The 25,754-nt window shown below is 44.1% G+C and overlaps 1 protein-coding gene and 1 long non-coding RNA gene across 5 annotated transcripts; one reads left to right on the top strand and one right to left on the bottom strand.

Moving 5' to 3' along the window:
* Positions 1-1,684: 1,684 nt before the first annotated feature.
* LOC107075645 (tyrosine-protein phosphatase non-receptor type substrate 1) lies at positions 1,685-23,303 on the bottom strand. 4 transcript variants are annotated; one of them, XM_069182376.1, is made up of 16 exons: positions 23,134-23,303; positions 21,383-21,724; positions 20,379-20,687; positions 19,973-20,290; positions 18,992-19,099; positions 17,719-17,746; positions 16,307-16,353; positions 16,152-16,202; positions 15,104-15,216; positions 13,538-14,360; positions 8,008-8,172; positions 6,091-6,369; positions 5,843-5,872; positions 4,957-4,986; positions 4,297-4,329; positions 1,685-3,710 (listed from the first exon to the last, which is right to left on the bottom strand). In XM_069182376.1, exons 1-10 carry the CDS (start codon positions 23,201-23,203, stop codon positions 14,211-14,213), a joined length of 1,536 nt encoding a protein of 511 aa, XP_069038477.1. In that variant the 5' UTR covers positions 23,204-23,303; the 3' UTR covers positions 1,685-3,710; positions 4,297-4,329; positions 4,957-4,986; positions 5,843-5,872; positions 6,091-6,369; positions 8,008-8,172; positions 13,538-14,210. The 4 variants fall into 4 exon arrangements, with proteins under 4 accessions (XP_069038477.1, XP_069038476.1, XP_069038479.1 ...); XM_069182375.1 differs by having other exon boundaries at positions 8,105-8,172; XM_069182378.1 differs by lacking the exon at positions 4,957-4,986 and having other exon boundaries at positions 8,105-8,172.
* Positions 8,897-21,562, top strand: LOC138224544 (uncharacterized). The gene is made up of 4 exons (XR_011183018.1): positions 8,897-10,850; positions 11,114-11,194; positions 18,907-18,961; positions 21,485-21,562. It is a non-coding gene; the product is annotated as an uncharacterized lncRNA (long non-coding RNA).
* Positions 23,304-25,754: the final 2,451 nt, after the last annotated feature.

Raw genomic sequence — 25,754 nt, 5'->3', positions numbered from 1 at the left:
GTTTTAAACGGACAGCTCTGGTCTTTGAAGGCTTCAGAATGTTAAATTAATTTAATAAATCTGCTCATCTGATCACAGTAAAATTACTCTCGTATAGAATTGATTAGGGAAGGCTGGAAACTCTGGGTCTAGAACTTAATAGTCGTTTTGGTTCAAGATTGGTTCAAGGTTAAAAAGGATCAGGTCCTTCAGCCTGTCAGTGTAGGACATTCCCTTAACCCAGGAATATGTCTGGCAGCTCTTCTCAGAACTGTTTGCTTCTCAGAACTGTTTACTGTAAATAAATGTAATGTGTAGTGATGTAACCTTGCTGCTGGTCTCATCTAACCTTTGGGCACTCAGATATTTCCCCCTAGGGATGAACAGTTTCACTTTGAGCAAACAAATACCACTATAGAAGGAACCGTTCGGAGTATCCAGTTTTTTTTATAGCATACGACTACAACCCAATTTTTGCAGTGTGCTGAAATAGAAGTATACAGCTTTAACTCAAATATTTAAAAACTGAAAACCACGTTTTTCTTCCTCTGTATGCCACGGGTGATCTTAATGCATGTCCTAAGACAAGAACAGACACACGTCTCACTGACCAATAGAGCCCTTCATATCTGATTCACAACACCATACTGGACATTATCAGCATTGCATTGGCCGCATAAAAAAAATATACAAAATTTGAAGATCTGTGGTTTCAGACACAGCGTTTACAGAGCTCATGAACAACAGGAAACAAGTGGTTATCACCCTCCCAAACAGTTATTCCACCATACATATTCGTACAGCACACAAGAAAACATGAGACAGTCAAAGAGCTGTTCTTGTGCCTTAATAACTCTCCTAATGGGCTTAAACTAGAAAGACTCAGGTCCTTCCACGCAATCTGTGAAACACACAGAGAATGTTACTATCTGTAACACAGATAGGGCTGTTACAGAGCTTACAAATAAGTTTGTACACTGGAGTAAATTTTTCCACACTACTGAAAACAGTCACAGAAAGAGAAGAGAGTCTTCAAAGGAGTAAGAGTAACAGAGTAAATCATCAACAAAGCAAGGTGAAATCATGGCACACAAATGGCAGTACTCATACTGGTGTGGAAGTGTGTGACTCAGTCCTCCATTTTTCTTTTGAACTGTTAACAGCTGAAGGTTATAAACTAGAAACGCCACCTAAATTCATGAAGATAAACCTCCATAAGAGAGACAACACCCAAATCCTCAACCCTGGTAGTGGCTACATGGCATGTCTGTGATTCTATTGGAAATTTAGAGTTTGTCGAGAGCTATACTGAGATACGTAAAAAACACTGTAGACCTGAGAATAGTGAGGCCACCAACAGGCACGTGGAGAGGAAATGTGAACGTCTTTCCGCCGTACCTGTGGCGCGGTGCATTTAAACAGCAGTGAACTGAAACCCGCCCATGCAGTGAAAGCTATAAATTAAGAGGAAGTGCCATTTCTTCCTCACACGAACCGGCTCTCCATCCGGAAACGGAGGCTGCAGCATCGCAGCAGCTCTGCCCCACTGAGGGGCATTCTGGGGGGATTTTAATTTGGTACGGCCAGCACGCACCTTTATTAAAAAAAAAAGAAATCAGCTGACATGCAAAAGCGCTGCCTGCGACACTGGTTATTGTTACGGACAACTGTTTTGTAGTAGCACTGGAGGAAACAGGAGGTGTGGTATGGGAAAACACAAAGGAGTTTAATGGTGCACAAAAGAATAGTGACAGTCCGGGGAGACAGAGGATGGCATCCAAATCAGAGCAGGTCCAAAGGCAGGTCAGGGCCCAGTCCAAGAGTCTGTTAACAAGAGATCCATCCCGAGACGTGACTAGGGTTAAAATCCCTGGGACTGGGGAAAACACGAACAGACAACCGACATGGAGATTCTGGGATAACGAGGCGAGGTCCTCCAGACCCCGGGAGGTGTCGGGGATGAGGCCTATGCCCTCAGGAGACGGACGTAGGGTATCCTGGTGCTAGGCGGGCCTCCTGACACCCGTACCCTAATGTGGAGCCCCGAGGACTGGAGGATCTAGGCTTTAAATAGCGGTAGACAACAGGCCACACCTGGGGAACACGGCAACAATCCCGGAACTAATGACAGGAGTAGTGGGGCACCCCCCTGGGGGAGGAATGTCGGCCGTGGTGTCCTTATCGTGTTCTGTGTCATGGTCAGGTCCTTCCTGTCACCATGGCACTTGGGACTCACTTGCACTCAGCACTGCACTACCGGTCAGCAGACTTTTAGTGCGGGTTGTGTCTCTCAAGCAGAGAGGTGCCGCTGCTCAGAGCTAGGAGAACGTGGGACAGTGTTGGAAACCTCCGCCCGTTGAGTTGGACCGTACTGCCAGGACTGCCAGTGTGCCTGGCCATGCTTTCCCAGCTCTGTGGTTGGAGCGGGCTTCATGTCTCAGCCTTTCTGTTCAGACCTGTACAAACCATTGTACTGTATAGACCACTCCCGTAAAATAGGTAATCTGAACACAGCGGTTTTCACAATGTGTGTTTAATTAAATTATAGCTTCTACTGACAGGTAGTGTAAATCAATACTTTAGGGTAGTTGCTGTGGGAACAGAAATGCCACATCTTTTACGAATCATTTATCTGGCTCCTCTTGATGCTTCCCAAACCATCTCAGCACAATGTCTTGTCCCTTTCTGTCCCCCTGCCTTGTTGCACAAATCCATGTTGGTTCAGACAGCAATGATTGCTTCACATATTTTGAACCACACTTACAAGCCTCTCTGTTTTCTTCTCTCCTCTCGTAACAACAAGCCAGCAACCATGGTTTGGTGTCCAAGTTAAAACACCCCCTCCAGTTCAGTCACCTCATCTGCCTTTTCCGGGTTGTTTACAGTAGTATCCCAGACTCCCTGTCGAGGAAGTCCCCACCCAAACTGCAGACCCATGGCCCACTGGCAGCCTGTGGGCACAGCTCTGTGGAGGACTGAAATGATATTGGCCCAGTGATTGCTTATTCATTAAATTCATTAACCCGGATGCATCCGAACACACCTCAGGTTCGGGATGCCTGGTCGAAATGAGTCCCTCTCCTCCAGAGCGGAATGGAGGCGGAAGCCCCTTGAGTCCACAGGCCCAGCTGGGCCTCTCCCTTGAGGGAATGAGGAGTCCTCTTCCTGTGATTTTGGCAGTTGTGGTTCCAAAGAAAGACTTTAAAAAAAGGCTCACAGGTAGAAATGAGGCTTACAGTATCCCTGGCATTCTGCACCCAGAGACATAGAATTGAATAATTTAATGTTAAATTAAAACATAAAAATCCAAGGGTGGAGCTTCCTCTATTGTGTATTTGAAGCTACTTCACTGCTTCACTTCAGGCATCTCTTGCTAGGTTTACAATTTGCCCCTTGACATTTGTTTCACCTCTTGTTTAAAAGACGACCTCTGTCCTCGTGGGCATCTATCTGCATGGGATCTTTAATACGAACTGCCTTCTTGAAATTACAGTTCTCTCATTTCAGGCCTTAAAATTTGCTCCGATTTAAAAGGCCCATCTGAGTGACACCCATGCACATTCCTAGGAGCCGCATCAATTGACTGTTAAAAAGGTTTTAAGAAACCGTTGAAATCGTGATTGTTTCTTCTGCAAGTGTACAGTATGTCAAATAAAAACGGTAGTAGCCAAGAGCCCGGTGAGTTCAGAGGCGTGAAAGCATCATGTGCAGCAGAAATCCAGCAAGGGTCACTGTGAGAAAAGAGAAGAAACACAGTTAGAAACTGGCTACTGATGGCAAGGAAAACTCTTAGACATTTCCAAGTCTGATCTGAAAGCTAACTGGCTTTTTTCTGAAGATCTCAAGTTATACAAGTTTTCTGCATCTGGATGTCATCACACCTGTGGCAGTGGGTTCTGTACCACACCAGAATGTTCTAAAAAAAGACAAATGGACTCTGACAGACAAATAGCTACTACAAACAAGAAAAGGTAAAACCTGCATTTAAATTTTCATGTCTCTATTTGGGGCCTGTAATCTAAAACTTCTCTGAAGGAATGACACCATTGAGGATCCTCTTTGTTTTCTGGGAACCTCGTATTTTGTTCGCCTCCAAATAATTGAAGCTTTGAATAAGTATATTTTGGTCCAAAGTGTCTGAGAGATTCATAGGTTTCTATGATCTTGTTTGTAAAGGTATACTAGCTATTGGGCCATGTTCAAAGATGGTCCCTTTGAAAATAACAAAACAGCAATGTGAGAACACAGAAAGGGTTAAGTGTGTTTGTCAAGCACAGAGAAAATGTTTCTACTTTGACACGGAGTTAGTGGTCTTACCAGTCAATGAACTTCTTGTAGTGCTGGCGAAACCTGAAATGACCAAAAAAACCTATAATAAAATCTTCTTGCCTCATTTTTGGTAAAGCTTATGTCTGTGCTAGAGAAAAAAGAACTCATGTGTCTCCTACTATGCTAACAGCTCAGATATATGTTTGGCAAAATAATTTACAAGTTGGGGGTTATGGTCATTTAATTTACTTAAATTGAGTACTCAGCAGAGTCATTTACTAACTTTTTATCCATTTCTTGTACACCCCCACCACCATTTGTAACAATTATTACATGACTCCGCCCACAATTTTACATTTTGATAATGCACCAATAATTACACACCTCCAATATATGCAATATATTATAACAATATATTCTATGCAATAACAATATATGCACACCTCCCATCCAATAGTTTCTAAATCTATCAGCAAAGTATATTTCAGCCTTGCAGACATCAATAACTGCATTAAACGTTTAGTTTCCACATTTGCAATCATAACAAAACAATAGTCACATGTTCATTCCCTCCCATATACAGGGATACGAAGCATTAATGAGTCATTGACATCTTAGTGTCCCAGTACTCTTATCTTACTCTATAATCAACGATTTTAGGACAAGATCCTGTCCATGACTGATGCTCACTGTGCTCATAACTCTTACCTGAAGATCTTCCTTTTGATGAGTCACTATCTGAAAAAGTCAGTAACATGGACATCAATGAAAAACTGATATAAAATGGACTCTTTATTGATCTGGCATTACGTAGAGGTGATAAAGAGAACCTAAACCTGTCTGACTAATAATACAAAAAGCAGCTTGAGAGTTGTAGGATTTTATACACAGCATCCTCTATGTCTGCAGAAGATTCCTGCAAAGAACTGTGCATAAATAAACAGGCCTAAAAAATGGATCAGACTGTACTCATACTACACAGCTTTCCAAAAGAAGAAAGCAACATGGACTCTCTCTCACAAGATAAGTCAAGCGAGTACCCAAAAACACAGTGAGTTTACGATTAAGTACCACAGATGCTTAATTGCAGTGTCACAGGAAATGAGGGGAACCCACACAGGGCAGTGCCAAGCCTCTCTCTCGTTCCAGGGTGAAGCTATAAAAAGACTGTGGGCTCTTGTGTTTGGTTCTACACCTGAGATCTTGCACATGCATCATGGGAGAAAAATAAAACAGCGGTGTCTGCTGGATGCTTTGTGAAATAATACAGATGGATAACTACGTATAATGTAATATTATAATGTTTCTTTATTAGCCCTATACAATTTCTTGCATTAGGAATTCGTCTTTTCGCATCAGCAAAGTATATTTCAGCCTTGCAGACATCAATAACTGCATTAAACGTTTAGTTTCCACATTTGCAATCATAACAAAACAATAGTCACATGTTCATTCCCTCCCATATACAGGGATACGAAGCATTAATGAGTCATTGACATCTTAGTGTCCCAGTACTCTTATCTTACTCTATAATCAACGATTTTAGGACAAGATCCTGTCCATGACTGATGCTCACTGTGCTCATAACTCTTACCTGAAGATCTTCCTTTTGATGAGTCACTATCTGAAAAAGTCAGTAACATGGACATCAATGAAAAACTGATATAAAATGGACTCTCTACAGTCTAGAAGCCACATTCCCCATGTGCAACCTTCCTCCCAGGTGTTCTGGAGATGTTGTGACCTCACAGATGCAAGTAAGGATTTCATGAACAGAGGATGTATTGAAATCTCCATTATGGCCACAGTTAACAACGTAGAAGTGAAGAACCTTTTTCTTACCTTTGACAAGAAGTTCGAACTCAAGAACTTTGTAATCCTTTCCCGAAAACACTTCACAAGTGTACACCCCCGCGTCCCCTTTCTGCACATCTGTGATGATCAGCTGCACCTTCTTATCACTGGATTCTAATCTGTATTTTGCACTTGTATTCTCCTTCCCAGTTTCTTTGTAGTAAATCTGAGTCTCTCTGTGCTTCCAGGTCACAATGTCTGCTTGAGGGTAATTGTGCTGGCAGTCCAGTCGTCCTTCTCCCTGAACGGCTACTTCCTGTTTTATTACTGCAAAATAAGGGAAAAGCTTGTACAGAAAACGGAAGTCACCCTTCTCACCAGGAAGCCTCTCCTGGTGACGCTTGCAACCGGTAAACATCTGCTTTACACTCGAGAGTCCCTTTAAAATAAGCAACCGAAGGCTTGAAATTGAAATTGCCGGGGTGTCAGACTGTGCTTCGTCAAGCTTCACCTGCACGCAATTTTCTGCAGATGAGTTTCCACCCGCACTGGCTGCACTGGTGAGTGGTGGGATCAAGAAACGAGATAGTGAGCACTTTGCCTAGTTGTTCCCGTGCAGTTCTCAGGAACAGCTATTTCAGGCGCTGCTCTGTGCGCCCGGACTCCGGATCGAGGAAGGGGGGTGTTGGTGGACGGATGTGCAACATGAAAGGCAAGGAAGCAGGTGCTGGGGAGCACATTCCCTTTGCCGGCATGCGAGCTCAGCGCATTTAAGCATTAGAGGCAGACAGCTCTGCTAAAAAAAAAATAATCACAAACTCTTTAAATTGTGTATTAAATTGTGGCAGTGTTATTTAGATTTAGAAGAAATTCGATTTCCACAGCTTCCGCAGGTTTTCCATGGTTCCCCCATGTTTACACAATGTATTGATTTCGCTTTCCAATAGCACGTACAATCCCCACCTTTGCTACAACCTACTGCGATGCCCTGCTCTTCCGTCAGGACGTGTTCCGAAAGCCATGTCGAAGATCCCCAGACTGAAAAGCCTCCTACGGTATGTACCTCCCACGCTAGCAAATCAAACAGACACCTTGATGCAACCGTTTGCCTGAATTCCCCTGGTCTGATTTCGCTGGAAGGCTACTGAACCACATCCTCACGCCTGCTGCCAAATCTAACGTCATTCTTACTTCTTAGCGCTGCTTCGCATCAAAGCGGAATGTGGAAATGACTTCTTCCAACGCCTGCTCCTCACTGAATTTGTTAAAGGGGTATTGAGAATTGTACTTTAAATCTGGAAATGTCCCCCATAACGTACACACAGCAGAACAAAAATATCCCACAGAATCCATCCTGATGAACAGCAACTGTATCTTTAATGTTGTGACATGATGTGATGCCAACAGGTTGATTTTCTACCTGGGGAGTAAACCTTTATACACTGCAGAAATGCTCCTGGAATAAAAAACTAACAGGGTAGTTAAATTTTCAATTCACATATTTTATATTTTACTTTCGGTTGATGAAAGCCATCAAATAAAAATGAAGTTCCAAACAGGTTCGTCAGCTACACTCAAATGATTCAGATCTGCAGCTCTTTAGCTTGTACAAGGACTCCTGGAGAATTAGCCACCCATCATCATCAGAAAGGTGGTCACAGCAACAGGGTGCTTGTCCTGGAAGCACAGGGCACAAGGTGGCCCTCCACTCTGGTCCATCAGAGGGCCCACACACACAGGGACAGAGAAGAGGTGCCAAATTCAAGTTTAATTAAGGAACCAGGTGGAAACAAACCCAGAGCAACAAGAAGCAAAACCACACAGAAGGGGACCGAGCGCACAGCAGAACACAAGACCAGAGAGCCATGAGGTAACAACGCTAACATCCATGCCACCCCAGAACACGCCTGTTGGAAGCATTAAAAAGCTGCGCAGCGGGGCTCAGCAGTGACAGATGAAGCCTACGGGTATTCCGAGATTTTACAAGCCAAGAGGAGAAAACACTGGTGTGTCTGACGGAGTGGAGGCTGAAGAGAGTGGAAATGACAAAAGCCTCACTTGCCTGCTGTGCAGAGGCTGATGGGCACTACCAAAAGGGCCACAACGATGGTTCTGGTCGTCATAACGGAGCTGAAAGACAGTAACAGAGATATTAATGGTCCCTATTAACACTTTCCTTTCATTTCCTCCGTTGTGCTCTTCAAACGGTTGGCATTCAAACGATTCCCAGAGCCCCGTTAAGGCTCACTCCCCAGAACCTCAGCACCCAAAGCGCAGCTCGACATCGTTCGCCAAAAACACGTATTAAACAGGAAGGACCAGAGGTTTCACTCATCAAGCTAAACTGCTAACCAAGGTTTTGTAAAATCCCCTGAACTGTTTCACTTTGTGGTTCAGCTTCCAGGCAGCCCGCTGTCGTGCAGAAGGCTGAGCTCGGGGAGATGGTGCTGAATAGTTTCGATATCCCAGTGGGGGTCTGGCTGCTGTTTCTCACAGCTCAGTGCAGCACAGCAGTGTGGAAGACTGGCGGGATGTGATTAGCAACTTGGCTGAATTTAAATTGCCCCCCCCAGGGACGAATTGAATATTTAGAATTGAATTGAAATCTGCAAAACAAGTCAGCCGAATGGCTGCTTCTCCTTTCTCATGTTGTAATGCCTGAGTTTGGTGTAAACAAGAACTGTTAGACCTTGTGGGGAAATACACAACAACAACAACAACAACACTGTACCTTTAAAATAATTATAGGACTCGGCAGCACACACTGTACCACCACCGCAGCAATTTCGACCCCCAAGCTACTGTATAATAAGGCTCTTCTCTTCCTGCCTCCTGTTCACAAGGTACTAACGCAACAAAGACAGCCAGGGATGAATCTGAAAACATTAAACCCTTTGAGACGACGGGCTAAGAGAAATACAGCGAAGTTTACCTTGCACATCTGTAACAACAGCGAAACCACCAAAAGGAGAACTCTGAAAAGCCTGAGTCACCCCTAGAATCACGGTATCCAAAGAGAAGAAAATTATTTGCAATCGCGATTAAAGGTCTGTTTACACAATCCAAGAACTACCATCAAAGCATGGAGAGAAGCACCTTGAATTGCTCCTGTATAAGCGACCCGAATAACTGAGCCTGCATTTTCGACACGTGTTCGTGTGTCGGGAAAGAGACGAGTCCCGACCCGCAGCGCGGAAATGTTGTTTCGCCCCGAAGACATGGCGTGTGGGCAGCACGGCAACCTCAGCACCTTCGCTCGCACGCTGCTACCGCGAAGAAAACATGAAATTTAAACCCTCACACCTGGAGAAGGCTCCACGGCCGAAACGTTGTGTTTCTTTTCAGCCTGGAAGAAACCTATTACTTGTTCCTTTGCAGCCTACGCATGCTGACGCAGCTACCCAACTGAACTACATACAATTTAAATTTCAGGCTCTGTTCACACCCCGACACATCTCGGGTATTTGGCCCCCGAATGAGAAAGGGATAGAAGGTTTTGCGTGAAAAACGCATCGCTAGGTAAAAAAGTACAGAGTGGAACAAAAGTAAGCCTATAGTCCGATTTATCTATCAGACTTAATGTATTATCTAGATCTCTATCAATATGAGTCATCAGCAGGGTTACATCGCAGTATACAGCGAATCGGGTGGCCGGGGTTGTACCATTGAATTGAGAGTGGGTAACCTTGTATTTTAAATTCGCTTAACTGCCTCTTGGCAAAAGCAAAGTGCGGCGACTTCATGCAAACAGGCATATTGTTATTGGTATTAAGAATAACGATGATTCTTCTTTTTACACGTTAAACCTCTGCCTGCAGCCCTCAGTTTCACAATCTTTCGTTATCCGGGAAGAATGGATACTCAAAATCCCCGACGTAGTAGTGAAATGGCAAAGCAGGAATCTGCTCGGAACAGATGATATAGGAAATCAGATTTTATGGGGAAAAAAATACTTCAGGAGTAATGGCGAATGTTACAGATGTTTACCCATACTGCATTGTATGAGGCAACACGTTTGGGCAAAACAACGAATTAATAACTTATATGGGAAGAGATGTTCCATCGTACCGGGAGCACGAAACACCACGCCCGAACAAAACAACTCCATAAAAGCTCGTCTGTTTGTAATGCTCTCTCACCGCGGTTCTCCAAACTAATCGGCATCTTTACTTAAATCTTGTATCGTTCTGTAACCCTCTTGGCGCTACTCAGATGTCTACGTTAACGAAATATTAAACCCCACCCTCAAACGATTTGTACTAATAGTAAAATAAATCCTGTGACAAAGGTCTTGTGGTCCACTGGAACAGCTGTTCAAAATTAATGTTCCCGGAGAGAGTCGCTGCAGTAGCCCCACGACTGTGAATATTTACAAACAAGGACTTGGGATACTGTAACTATCTTACATAAGCTGAACTACAGTACGTGTTACAGTTTTTTTCCCCAGCAGTGGAACACAAAGCACAGTAATTGCGAACTACTGCAGATAATTCATCCCAAGTGGATACAAAATATCACGGTTGCTCTTAACGCGCAAAGCCCCTTGTGGGAACGACAATCAAACGCAAACTCAATGGAAAAACGTTGCTATTTTTTACCTTCGGTGTCTTTCTTAAATAATAATGCTCCTAAGCGGCTTGCGTCCAGCGACAGCCCGCTATCCAGTCCACCCGGCGAAAAGAGCAGGCAATTTCACTGCGCAGCGCAAAGCAAGACAATAACAGGAAGCAAACTACACTGGGCGGTCGCAGTCCCTGCTCTTACAGAAGATGGAAATGTGCTGTTTTGTGCATCACGAGGAGTATACAGTAAGTCACCAGATCTAACAAAAGAGCCAACTGAAACTTATTTTTATTTGCTGTAAAATTATTCATTATGAATAGAGCCGCGGTCCAGGACAGAAACTGTTTCTTGGGTTTTGCGACTGCCGACTTTTTAAGGCATAGGCTCATGCATTCAAGTTTTCTATTTGGGGAATATGTTTTGTATATTATACCAGGGTAGGTAATTGGTATCACCCCTGTACCATTCAGGTGTGCTGCCTGAAACGTAACCAGCTGTGTCTCCGCAGGAAGAAAAGGGCTGACTGTGGGCGTCGGATGCATCTTCTCACCTGTCTGTACACGTCTGGCTGTCATCAACTTGACAACAAGTAGGAGCTGTTTAGTCAGGCGTAATGATAAACAAGTGTTGAAGGGACTGTGTAAAAGTCCTGTGTGCGGAAGTTCTTGAAAAACAGGACTGACCAAAGCAGATCGATGATAATAATAATAATAGCTTACACTTATATAGCGCTTTCTGGACACTCCACTCAAAGCGCTTTACAGGTAATGGGGATCCCCTGCACCACCAGCAGTGTGCAGCCCCCACCTGGATGATGCGACGGCAGCCATAGTGCACCAGAACGCTCACCACACACCAGCTATCAGTGGGGAGGAGAGCAGAGTGATGAAACCAGTTCATAGATGGGGATTATTAGGAGGCCATGATTGGTAAGGGCCAATGGGAAATATGGCCAGGACGCCGGGGTTACACCCCTACTCTTTTCAATAAATGCACTGGGATTTTTAATGACCACAGAGAGTCAGGACCTTGGTTTTACATCTCATCCGAAGGACGGCGCCTGTTTACAGTATAGTGTCCCTGTCACTATACTGGGGCATTAGGACCCACATGGACTGCAGGGTGAGCTCCCCCTGCTGGCCCCACTAACACCTCTTCCAGCAGCAACCTTAGTTTTTCCCAGGAGTCTCCCATCCAGGTACTGACCCGGCTCACACCTGCTGAGCTTCAGAGGGTTGTTAGTTGTGAGTTGCAGGGTGATATGGCTATAACCTATAATAATAGGTTGTGTCACCAACAAGAGGAGCATATCAGCTGTATTGTTGCTGGATGCTCCATGCCAGTGCTGAAAGAATATACCCATCGGCACAACAGAATAACTAGCTACTGTACCTGCACTGGTCAGTGCTGCAGGAGCTTGGCCTACCAGCGCCTGATCACTGGTACGATGACCAGCCTGAAAAAGTGACGTTTTCTCATCGATGTAGCTGCTCCAGGTGACGCCAATGTCTGTCTTAAGGAGGTCGAACAATTAAGCAGATGCAAGGACCTTGAGGTGGAGGGATCGCCCATGTGGGACTCAAAGGCACGTGCGATCCCAGTCGGAGCTCTTGGAGCTCCTCGAGTCGGATTTTGGAAGCGAGTGCGGCTCAGGTGCAGAAGATCGCTCTCCTCATGGGAACAGCCCACATACTCCGCCAAGTCCTGACCATCGGACAATAGCAGGACCCGAGGAACCCGGCAGATCCCCGGTCAATAGCAACCGGCAGAAAAGCTGAGAAGATAGAACTCTTATAATAATAATACTAATAATAATAAGTGCAATTCCAAACCCAAAGGTGTACATAGTGTTTAAGAAAAAAAAAGTACAATGAACATAAAAAACAAATAACCAAGAGCATACAGATCTTTACAGATAGGTCCATCAGAAACAGGTTCTGGTAAAAAGGTGAGTTTTGACTTTGGAGTTCAAGAAAAGGCACAGTCACCAGAAGTCTGGAGTCTGAGAGGTCTGGGTAGAGGGAGCCCACTGCAGCTAGGATCCCCCAGTACAGCGCTGGGAAAGGCTTCCTGGTATTGGAATCTAAATAGCTGATTATCAGTAACCCCCTCAAAAGAAAGTTGTTGTTATTAGTAACTGTAGCAGAACTAATCTATTTTTTCTTCAATCTTTTTTTCTTTCTACTTACTTTCAAGTACTCTTGATATACTTTCTGACAATATACTGTCCTATTGAGAGGAGTTCTATTCTTGGTAAATTGTTACAATCAATGAAAGATAAAGGACAAACTGTACACTGTGTACTGTACAGTGTATCTGTCAAATCAGACGCTTACGAACCCTGGAGAGGCAGGAGAGCGAAAATAGACCCTATGCGTAGCGGCGAGATGGGGTTAGCTCGGGCTCAGCTGTTCTGGAAATGCCGTATAGAAACCTGTCCTCAGGCCAGGGACAGGTGTGACCCGGTGCTAGGCGGGTCTCAGGATATCCGGACCTCAATGCTGAGCGAGGAGCAGAGCAGAAGCAGAAAGTAAATACTGTAGGCTACACAACAAGACACACCAGAGAGACATGAATAATCACAGGGAACTAGGAACAGGAGAGAAGTAGAGCGCCCTGTACTGTAAGTGTACTGGGCGTGACAAGTGTAGATTGTGTTAGCAGCTGAAAAGTGGTTTTCCTTTAAAACAAACCTCTTTGACAACCGACAGGTTTGTGCCTGACCCGTAGTACAAGTCATGGCAAATAAAATCCTTGGAGATCTTTGGCTCCACGAACGAATCGTTAGCAAACACGTCAGAACACGTACATACTGACAGCAGAACTGCCGAAGGCAAACTCAAACAGTAGATTCAATTTTAAAAATGACGAGAAGCTCCGAAGAGGACGATGAACTGAGGAACAGTGTTGGCAATCAATGCAAAATGCTTACGTTGCTCTGTCTTCTCCCTAATCTCTTCGTATGTGGGAGGGGATCCACTTTATATCCACTGGTGAAGTACAGTACAGCCCTCAGTCTCGCTGACAGCAGCCCCCCTGCACAGCAGATCAGGCTGAGAAGTGAGAAATTAATTCACCAAATTACAGTAGTTAAGGGGGAACTTTGGGGAAGCTAAATTAAGTCCAGGGAGGAATTTTACCAGGACACCGTGAGGTTTAAATGAGATGGTACCTAAGGAAATGAAACTCAAGAGCTGGCTGAAATGGTTTTCAGCGCTGGACTGTTTGGACACCGAATTTAATCTTTTCCCCAGAATCAGTATTACAAGGCATGTCGTATAATGTAAACATATTCCTCTCAAAAATGTCAAATACGTTATCTGTGTCTGATGTGGCATTTAGCAGTCTGTTATAGATGAAAATCAGGTATATTTCCTCTTGCTCTAAATAGTTTTCTGGGTATTCTGCTCCTACTACTTAGTATTTAAAATAATCTGCTGCAATATGTATCATATTGGGGGGGTAATAGTGTTTGCTCTTGTACAAGGGATTCTTGTACTAAGGTAATAATGTTTGCTCTTGTACTAAGGGATTAATTCAGGATACGTGTTATCTCGCCAGGCCGTTATTTTATTAGTTTGTTTCTTGAGAATCCGGTCCGTCCGTCAGCTGCGAGGCTTGCTCGGGTAGATAATGACAGCGTACTCCGAGCTCGAGCTCAGCTTCCGCGTGGCCTCCAGATGGTGGACGGGGAGCCTGTCCACGGAGCGCGAGCTCTGCAGTGGGCTGCCGGCGGGCTCCTCGTCTCCCCACTCCTGCGGGCAGCGTCCGCCACCACGAAACGGGTAAGGAAGGAACAGATAAAAAGGCTTTTGTGAAAGCCGCCCGGAAACTCCACAACATCCTGTTGTTAAAATATTCTTGACTGATCTGCCAAATTAGATAAAGATTCTAAATTTGACTTTCCTTTTATGAATTCCATTTATGTTATGCTATTTCTTTTGGGCGCATTGGGAAAAAAAAAACCACAAAACACCGTGATTTAATCATGATACTTGCTCGCTTCTGAATACAGTGCATTGAATGAAACGGCCAGGGAAGAGACCCGCCTTTGAACAGTTTAAAATGGACATAAGGGCATATTTCCAAACTATGTCTAAGCATCGGAAATGGAAAGCTGTGCGTACCTTAGTGTACTTAATCTCAGAACTTAATCTTGCATCTGTGTGTACTAAATATAACTTTTTCTGTAACTTGCAGCTGTGTTATGTACCCCTGTTTATGTTATGACGTAAAAAAAAACATTTACAAAATAGAACCTGACAAGAAAAATGAAGATAATGAGCTAAAATCGTCAGAATATGCTTTTAAATTCCAATTTACTCTTGCCATGTGAAAATCTAAGCATTCTGAAGGGCAAAGGAATATCATGAGATTATTAGGATGAAATGTTACCAGTGAATTCAATGCCAGTACTTGCTGGATTAATTCACATATTCTAACAGTCCCTATCCGTCTTTCGTCCTACCGTATGTCTTGTCTGAAACATGACTCTTACCTGTCCACCGTCCCCAATGGTCAGCCTTGGGATGTGCCTCAGCTCAGGCGTACTCGTGCCTCGCACAGAAATCAGGATATCAGCGTAGGGCACTTCGTTCACACTGAGACTGTCTGAGAAGCACCCAAGAGACCCCAGAGGTTCAAGTCACTGAAACAAGTCGTGGTGAGATCTCCTCTGACCCCAACACTCCTCTGACCCCAGCTCTCCTCTGACCCCAACACTCCTCTGACCCCAACACTCCTCTGGTCCCCAGCTCTCCTCTGGTCCCCAGCTCTCCTCTGACCCCAGCACTCCTCTGACCCCAGCTCTCCTCTGACCCCAGCTCTCCTCTGACCCCAGCTCTCCTCTGACCCCGGAGAGAGGAGCCTACTGGGCATTTCAGTACACAAGACACAGGAAGAGACACGCTGGAGTGCACAGAGAATTCTGGGTTGGCAATACCAGTGTTTCCTCCAGTCAGGCAGGAGTTTATGAGGGAAGTCAGATTTAATTAAAGTAACTGTGAAAGGCAGCCTCACCCATCTTGCCCATCCCGTTCCTCAGTAAGACTGTTGAACAACTGTACAGGCCGTGTTTACAGTGTACAGGCTGTTGCCTTTTTCAATCAGCAGGAAGAGCTTGTGTTTACCAATACGCAAGACTGAGGGGGGCTGCAGTGTGGCACGGTTGTCAGGGCCCTGGAATCGGAGCTGGGAGGTTGTGGGTTCAAACGGCAGGTGAGATAACTGCTGTTGTACCCTGGAGGAAGGTACTTCACCTGAACTGTTCCAGTAAAATACCCAGCAGACTAAATGAATGCAAATGTAAGTTGCTTTAGACAACAGCATCAGCTAAATATACAAGAGGGATAAAAAGGCAGGTGGCTTGTCTGATGAAAGAGATATAACCATAGTTTCATAACCAGGCTCCATGTGCCCAGTGCTGGGATTAGGGTGTGATAGCGTTGAAAAGGGCATTGAAGGAATATGGTTCTAGTACGAGTACTGGACTAAATCTAGGTATTTTCATAAAATTAAATTTAAACTGAACAAAGTAAACTACTTACCTGTTGCATCTTCTTTTGAGACTGGACTTCTACATATCATAGCATATTCAGCTTAAGAAAGAACGAGACATATTACTCAGTCAGCAATTACTGTTAAATATGAAGCCCTTCTCAACTGTTACTTGTGAAGATGCAGGTAGAATAACTTGTCCTACCTGCTTCCTTACACTGATCTTCAGTGATCCCCTCATTACTTTCCACTCTGTGAAGAAAACCAACACAAACTTTATCTTCTGATTTAGAAACTGGCCGCGGGTCTGCGCAATGTGTCTTAGCTTGCATACATGGAATTCAGTTCCTTTTCCAGAAAATCTCTTCTATTAAGGAGCGTGTGTATACAGTATGAGCTTGCAAGCGTGGTGACTGTTAAATGGTTTAAATTGGTGACTGATTAGCCATTTGTTTTCAATGTTGATCACAGAAATCTCGTGTTTAAAAGAAAACAACAACAACAACAACAACAACAACAACAACAACAACAACACACATGTGCAATGGTAATTAAGTCATCAGCAGTACCAGCAAATTTAAGACACTGCATAAACACTGACCTTCCTATCTTCTTGGAAGCAGTGAGAATTTTATGTGTGTATCTTAACAAGATTGCTTTACAGATAAGATGCAGTTTGCAGTTCTTTGTGTGAATGTTTGCAGATGGTGAAAGTGCAGCCCTCGGTTTGCAGGGGGTTTCGCAGTAGGAGTGCCACAGTACTGAATTTCAGGAGAAAAACACAGTCAGCGTGGACTGAGCAAATGCAAGGAAGTGGCGAATGTGTGCGTGTGTGAGGGGGAAGGGATTCCTATGCACTTTGCACAGAGGAAAAGTGGCAGGAAGGGATAAGATCATGTCTGGTCACAGTAACAGACTCCGTTTTAACCCCGGCAAAGGCACATTTAGAGTGTGAAGGTCAGCATGGCATCCCACTACATTCCTACAAGAAGTGAGATGTGCTGTATGTGTGGGTTTTACTGCAACAGATGAGAAATTTAAGGGTCGTATCTGGTTCAGTGGAACTCAGAGGGTCCCCTTGGACTGGGACTCACATGTCTGTGAACTAGGGAAGTTAGCTCCGCAGATCAGCTGAATCAGTCATACTTTTTCTCAGCACCATAAAAAAGGAAGTCTGCTGTAAAATACCCAGTTTAATTTCAGAGACGTATTAAAGGGATCAGGGCAGCTGATTTCTTTGGGCCTGGGTTTGTGAATAAATGCACCCTCCTGTGGCAGGAGGAATGTGTACATTGTTCACTCGTCTCCAAAATACGACGGCTTGCCCACTCACGGGTGTTGACAATGTATCGTCAAAATCCTCTGTTTGAGTTGAATCCTTTTAAGAGAGGATTAAACTGAAAGGCATGTGAGAGAAAGGCTGCCTAAATGTGCTCCTGACCTTCTTGCAAGAACATATATACTGAACTGTATATGCGTCACATATAAAACACCTGAAGAAGACCCAACAGCTGAAATGTCTTTCTTCATTCTGCTTTTCAGTTTGGAATTCATCTTACTCCTTCCTATATATGTAACAGATCGATTATCAAAGAAATGAAAACATTGGAGTCTTACCTCTCGGATATAACAATAGATGGCTGACCTGCGACAGATGTGGAGAAAAAACAAATCAATTAAACAGCATTGGAAAGCCCTAAACAATGGAGTTTCTTCTTATTTATCTCATTCTCTGGTTCTTCAGAAGGAATGATACTGGACAATATCTGGGCAAGCATATTTTTTTAAGCGAGTGTGCTGTAGGTACCCCAGATCTGAAACAAAGTTACTCACTCTTTTAATAAATGTGATACTTATTGGTCATTAAATTTCAATCATTTGCCCCTTCTATGTTGACAGAACCCTCTTTCAGTTGCCCTAAATGGTGTTGTGGGGGTGATTCCCCCTGGACTTTCTACACTAATAGCTCAGTATGCTGAGCAGGGATGCTGTGGTGTTTAAGAAATGCTCTCCTTCTGTTGAAACATTAAAGCAGATTCCTGATTACTTGTCATTAAAGTGACGGAGGCACCTTTCATAAGAGCAGGAGTGTTAACGGCTGGGTTTGTATAATCTGGCCCCTTTAAATTCTCCCCTTATTTGGACAGGTGAAACAGTCTCTCACTTCTCTGCTGTGTGGTGGGGCTACTGGTCTCCTGTATGGCTGTCTCCTGTCACCCAGGTGGGGGCTGCACGTCACATCAGCAGTGGATGAGATGTGAAACACTTTATGACCCTCTGAGATAAAACTAATCCCAGAGTTCCCACACCTGCCAAAACCACAACAGGTCCCAATCCTACTGGGAGAGGGAGGAGGGAACTCAGTTGATCTGGCAGCCCAGTATGTGATCTCCTGTCACAGCCTGAGGAACAGTGAGTCCGTCTCCCAATAATGCTCCAGCCGCCTACAGTATATGTCGATATTATATAATATGTCTTTGTTGTAAATGTCTGTAACATGTCTGTAGATTTTATTTTACTTCTATTTTTTGTTTTGTTCTATGTTAATTTTATTATTTTTATTTGCTTTGGCAACACTGATTGTACCCATCGGTCATGCTAATAAAGCACCTTGAATTGAATTGAATTAAAAAGACACTAAAGCTGGCCACTCGGCTAATACTGATGTTAATCATTAAGAGTGAACAAATATTAGAAGAAGGAAGAGGGATAATTTAACAAAGCACGTGTTTTGGGTAATTAATTTAAGATAGATTTTTTCTCCTGAGAACTTGTGTATTTGAGAACTTATTAATGTCTCTGCAGCCCTCCGGATTCACCAGATTGATGTGAACAGGCTGTCCGTCCCCACCGGGCCGCAGTAAGTGCTGTGATGACTGCAGTAGCTCACCTTTCCACTTTCTCCTAGTGTTCAGACAGAAGTAAACAGCCACCACCAGCAGCACAGTTGCCACGGTTACTGCTCCAGCCGCCAAGCCTTTCAGCCAGTTGTATTCACCTATGAACAAGGTCAGCCATAATAATAATAATAATAATAATAATAATTGCTTACACTTATATAGCGCTTTTCTGGACACTCCACTCAAAGCGCTTTACAGGTAATGGGGATCCCCTCCACCACCACCAGTGTGCAGCCCCACCTGGATGATGCGACGGCAGCCATAGTGCGCCAGAACGCTCACCTCACATCAGCTCTCAGTGGGGAGGAGAGCAGAGTGATGAAGCCAATTCATAGAGGGGGATTATTAGAAAGCCATGATTGGTAAGGGCCAATGGGAAATTTGACCAGGAGGCCAGTGTTACACCCCTACTCTTTTCGAGAAACACCTTGGGCCATGAGTTCGATAGCACTCTTCTTCACAGCTCTCCAGTTGGGCTAGGCCCTTATTACAAGACCAGCTTCTCCATCTTGCAGACGTCAACTCCTCTCCGGAGCCAATGAGATCACAGCACTCACAGGTGAGCTGTAGTATGACAGCTGGGAAGTGTGCTGTCTGGGCAATGCTGGATTGCACCCTCTCTCCCCATCAATGGCACTGTCATTAAAAATCCCAGGGTGTTTCTCGAAAAGAGTAGGACTACCCCGTTGTCCTGGCCAAATTTCCCCCTGGCCTTTACCAATTATGGCCTCCTAATAATCCCCATCTCTGAACTGGCTTCATCTCTCTGCTCTCCTCCCCACTGAGAGCTGATGTGTGGTGAGAGTACTGGAGCATCATCGTGGTGGGGCTGCACACTGGTGGTGGTGGAGGGGATCCCTATTACCTGTAAAGCGCTTTGAGTGGAGTGTATAAGAGTTATTACAGGATTATTAAGGCCAGGCAACACAAGCAAGTCATCAATCCACTCTGAGATACAGTACTGCACTGACCTGGTCTCTCAACCACAACCCGCACAGAGATGTTGGTTTTTCCATAGGAGTTAGATACAGAGCACCAGTAGACTCCTGCGTTTCGCTCCTTTAAGTTGTTCAAACTCAGTTGGCCATCCAGAGAGGGAATCTGATGCCAGGACAGATCGCTACCTTCCCTGGCCCAATCTACCTCAGATGCGGGGTTGCTGTCAGCCTTGCAAAGGAGCTCCAGGTGAGAGTTTGCGTTGGTCCTTATGACACTAGAAAGGACAAGAAGCTCGGTGCTGCCTGCAGAGTCAGCACGAAGGTGAAACACCTTTATTGCTAGAGGACCATCTGGAACAAAAGCATTAGAGTTAAAACAAGGTTTGCTGTGACGTTTCAAAGGCAGCTGAGGGCTGAGATGGGGAAGCACCATACTCACAGTTCACATTTAGAGTGATATTGTCTACCACAGGCTGACTTGCTGACATATGAAAGACATGACAGGCAACGACGGATCGGTGATGTGAGGCCAGGAGTCTGATGGTCATGTTGCTGATGGAGACAAACGTGCCATCATTGCTTGTCCAGACGCTCCTCTGAGGATCTGTGCCAACAACCGGTGATCCGTTGTGGAACCACTTCACAGTGACATTCCCAGGATAAAAGCCTTTGGACACGCAGCTGAAATATGCCATGCTGCCAGCGACCAGCTCCCCCTGGGGGCCAACCACCTGGGCACGGGGCCGAGCTGAGAGAGAAGACAGTCGCTATTGTCAGTTGCAGTCTGATAAGTGCACGACCTTGGCGGTAAAGCCTGTCTAGGGACAGGTGCCCCACCCCACTCAGACAGTTCCTGTCAAACTCTAATTTGAACACCCGAGACATTGATGGAAAGAGTGAAAAAAAAACATTGACCAGGCAAGTGCATTGCACATTGGTGGTGGTGGAGGGGATCCCCATTACCTGTAAAGCGCTTTGAGTGGAGTGTCCAGAAAAGCGCTATATAAGTGTAAGCAATTATTATTATTATTATTATTATTATTATTATTATTATTATTATTATTATTATTATTATTGCGTCACATGGGATCAAAGGAAATGGCATCAAGGAGCGTGCGGGAATCATTCAGAGATTTTATCTTCCAACCCCTTGTGTCTTGTGCAGTGGAAACCCTTCTGTCATTGCTGTACAAAGCTACCTCACAGCGAAAAGCGCTGGTCTGTGCCTGAGCTGCTGCCGCGCTGCCACTCACTCCTTTGCAAATGGTCCGGCAGTGAAATTCTGACCTCAGAGCGTGAACTGAAAAATCAGACACTGCCTGTGTGTGGAAATAGGGCAGATCTCTGTGGCGAGCACGTGGCGGAGACCTCACAAATTCACTGAAGTCTATGAGTTCCTCTCCTGTCTTGTCAACCTATGTTTGCTCCAGGTGGATGACCTACCTTGAATCCCAAGGACCACCTGACGTTCTGCCTTGGCTGTGTTGTGCTGGCTGTTAAAGTCCTCTGAGTAGCACATGTATCTGTGTCCGTCTTGTTTTACAGCCAAGCTTGGGAAGGGCAGGGTCATCATGCACATCCCCCCACTCTGATTCGTGATCAGATGCTTGTTTTCCAGAAAACACTCCCTTCCCTTTTCAGCGCTCTCTCTGTCGCTTTTGCACCAGTAGCCGCGGATCCAGCCCGCGGAGCAGTTGTACGAACAGTCCAAGGAGAAGGGGTCGCCGACAGTGGCGTGGACCACTTCCCAGTGTCCGCCTGTCTTCTGGTGCCTGGAGCTGCAACCTGCCAATCGAATTCAGAACAGAAACACGGACTGAGCAACTCACATCTCCAGTGGTAATAATAATAATAATTACTGACACTTTCTGGACACTCAAAGCACTTTACAGGTAATGGGGATCCCCTCCACCACCACCAGTGTGCAGCCCCACCTGGACGATGCAACGGCAGCCATAGTGCGCCAGAACGCTCACCACACATCAGCTATCAGTGGGGAGGAGAGCAGAGTGATGAAGCCAATTCATAGATGGGGATTATTAGGAGGCCATGATTGGTAAGGGCCAATGGGAAATTTGGCCAGGACACCGGGGTTACACCCCTACTCTTTTCGAGAAACACCCTGGGATTTTTAATGACCACAGAGAGTCAGGACCTCGGTTTTATGCCTCATCCGAAGGACGGCGCCTGTTCACAGTATAGTGTCCCCATCCATATACTGGGGCATTAGGACCCACATGGACCACAGGGTAAGCGCCTTCTGCTGGCCCCACTAACACCTCTTCCAGCAGCAACCTTTTTTTCCCAGGAGGTCTCTCATCCAGGTACTGACCAGGCTCACACCTGCTTAGCTTCAGCACAGTAGGTAGCACAGTAGGTATACGTTTTGCCACAGACGAACTGCTCTCTTGTTCTGATTTGTTCCTCCCTGTGTTTTAGACCTGAAATGTATTGCTGACATAAAAGAGAAAGAGTAACTAAATAACTTTCTGCATATTTCTGACTAACATGTCATCAGTTTTTGTTTTGTATTTCAAAGTACAGGAATATAAGCACATCAGGACATAAGAAACTTTGCGAGCGAGAGAAAGGCCACTTAGATCATTTAGTTGGTTTTAGTAGCTGCTTGATCCGAGGAGCTCGTCCCAGCAACTCAGTGAAAGACGCCAGGGTAACAATTTCTACAACTAGGTTAGACTGTCTTCTCTGACCTGATTTCAGAGCAATGATACAAAAATCCCTTTTTATATCTTGATGAGCAAAACTAACCATAGTATTCTAAACAAAGACCTGCTAATGCTTTGCACTATTTTAAGATATAAAGGAGACATTTTTCATAAGGCTCTTTTATATTGGTATCATCAGATAAGCAATGTGAATATGATCTGCCAACTAAAAGATAAACTGTACAAGCACTGTTTTTCTCAAATATCAGATTTGTTCTTCAATTGAAGACCATTGTTCGGCTTTAGCTCATTTATGTTTAGGATCTTAGTTGGGGTTTTTATCCTACAGGTGCACTTTCTGAAACAGAAATAAATAAATAAATAAACGATAAATATCCTTCAATGCCTGCTGCGCCATTTGGAAGGTGATGACACTAGCATTTGACCACTTAGTACCTGAATTTTGCTCAAATATTTTGGATTTCAGGACACAGCCTAAAAAGTAGGACAATTAAAAGCTTCTCTTACCTTTCATCTGAAACCCAGTCAATAAAACCAAATGAAGTAACAGAAACATCGCTGAACAGCTTCTGCACATTGCAGTTTCGCTGGAGGTTTTGTTTGAGGTCTTGTGTGATAACACTTTTCACTGTTTACAATCTGTGTGATACAAAGAAACGTTTGCTTGGCTTTGAAATATGTGTCATGCAGAGGAAGTGGCTTGTGCTGGTATCTGCAAACGTCTCTTTTTTCATGCTGCATTTCACATTTCACTTGTCCCATCCTTACAATCCTCCTACTTTGTCTCCTTGTGATATTACTTTCTTAGCAGATAATCTTATTGAGGGTGACTTACAGCAGGTCTTATTATGTCAAAGTAGAAGAATTTCACAGTAATATACAGTGAAATTGTAATATACAATACAATCATCATATACTGTACAATCTGTTCTACTGACTCACTTGTTCAATCAGTTTTTAAACAGTTACACAGTTACAATCTCAGCAGACGTTTTTGAAGTTTGATCTTGTTCCTCCTCTTTTCAAAGTCAAACAAATCAATTACAGTCATTGAAGTGTTCCACAAGGTCCTGTCCTGGGGCCCACTCTATTTTCCACCTACTGTACTGTATATCAGTATTTCTCAAGCAATAGGAAACTTTTCAGTTATGTGCTGATGACACCTCTTATACTTGGCTAGTTCTACTTTATCATAAGAAATAGCCAATCTGCGTCTTACATGCTGTATGTCAGATCTCTGTGCTATCTTGACATTTAAGATGGAGATCGTTTCTTAAAATAATTCCCTCCAGTTATTTCAGTTTGCGGCCAATCACCAGAACAATCTGCAGTTTGAACCCAAACGTTCCAAATTTGTATCAGATATATTTTCAGTGGTATGACTAAATCTGTTCTGCCTGACACTTGTCTGACATTGCCCGAACTCTGCTAATTGATATCAGTTTGCTCCCTTAAACATACTGTACTTTTAAATTCATTTCCAGCTTTTAAAAAGGTCTTTTAAATTGAATGGGATTTGTAATTAGCATCGAGCCTGTACCAGTTGGCAGTTCTGACAAGCTGAATTTGCTGGTATCAGTAAGCCTGAAGTGAATATTTCTGAAGGTCAGAAACAAACAAACCAAAGTGTAAATAAGCAAGCAGATTCATTTAAGCCATCAATTAGCACTGGAGTTGTAGATCTCAGTTGGACGTTTGTAGATGGATTTTCAAATCACAGATGCAGTGTAGAGGGATGAGGCTCAGGTTGGCCTGGAAGCTACGATTGAGCACACTGCTCTTTTCCCTTTGCTTGCAGAAGCAGCCTGCTGGGTCCACAAACACCAGAGAGCTGAAACACAGAGATGCGACAGACTTGCATCTCAGCCATTAAACAGGAACAAAAGGAAGGCACAGTGTGGTGTATGTCAGGAGGAAACATCTGATGCTGCCTGCACATGTAAAGTTTAGCCTAGTTTAGCAACAGTGTTTGGCCTGATTTTTTCACACACACAACACCCCGACGCAACCTCATGATCCTCAAGCGTCTCTTTTAAACTAGGACCCTTAAATGAAAACCTCTCAGTTCCTCACCTCCAGCTCTGTCTTTGTGACATACTCGATAAACCCTGTTCATCAAACCTGAAGAAACAAATGTAGCCACTAGTTCAGAACATCAATGTGCTTGGGAATGAGATTCTGAGTGCAATTTAACTAAAATCTGATAGCCTTCCTCTTACAGGAAAAACGGTTACTTCATCTGAGAACCAAGGCAGATTTTATCTTCACAATGTGTTTCTATTTTCTTCCAGGAAACAAGAAAACCAAACTGCTATGATCTGTTTCACTTGTATGTAAAACCTAAATTAAGAATTGTGATTGCTTTGGAATAACGATTCAGTCATGCGACTTGTAAAATTTGATATTTAATTTTAGCAAAGACATACAGTAGTCTAGCAATGCCTTGTCTAGCTCTTAAATTTGGTTCTGTCATTTGAACAAATGTTAACATGTTCCTGACCACAACTGTACTCAATACAGAGTGTGCAGGGCAATTTTACTCAGAGTTCAGTTTGTCGTATGCATAAGTGCAACAAAAAGCTTTTATTGTACACAAAATTAGAATTATTGGTAATGATAATAGTACATAATGACAATACCCAAGAAAAAGTTTAGAAAATGTGTTCTATGCCATTTAAGTGTATTATCGCATAGCCAGAAGAGATAAGTGCTCAGTCCTATTCTGCAGCAGACATCATCGCTGTAACTGTATCCCTGGGATTAGACAGTGGAGCTCCAATATGATGGCCCTGCATTTCCTGGGAGCTTAAGTATGAGCTAAAGTCTCCCCCAAGTGCCTGCTCTTCTTGAACAGAAATGAGAGCGACAGGACAAAAGATGTATTTATAAATATCACATCGTTAGTGCCCAAATGCTTTTTTTCCCCCAACATTTTCTTGGCAGTCAGCCTCCAGTGCAACCTCATGCAATTCGTACATGTAACCCTGTATGCTTGAGATGACATCTTTCTGTCCTTTCTGCCTCTGAAGTTGAGGAAGTGCAGTGTTTAGTTTCTGTCTCCTCAATCACTTGTTTTCTTAAATTGTCATCCAATACCAACCACCTAATGGCAACCCGCCTGCTCCCCA

Source organism: Lepisosteus oculatus, chromosome 23 (assembly GCF_040954835.1).
Source record: "Lepisosteus oculatus isolate fLepOcu1 chromosome 23, fLepOcu1.hap2, whole genome shotgun sequence".
In the NCBI taxonomy this organism is placed as follows: domain Eukaryota; kingdom Metazoa; phylum Chordata; class Actinopteri; order Semionotiformes; family Lepisosteidae; genus Lepisosteus; species Lepisosteus oculatus.
This window is presented reverse-complemented; position numbering and strand designations above follow the sequence as displayed.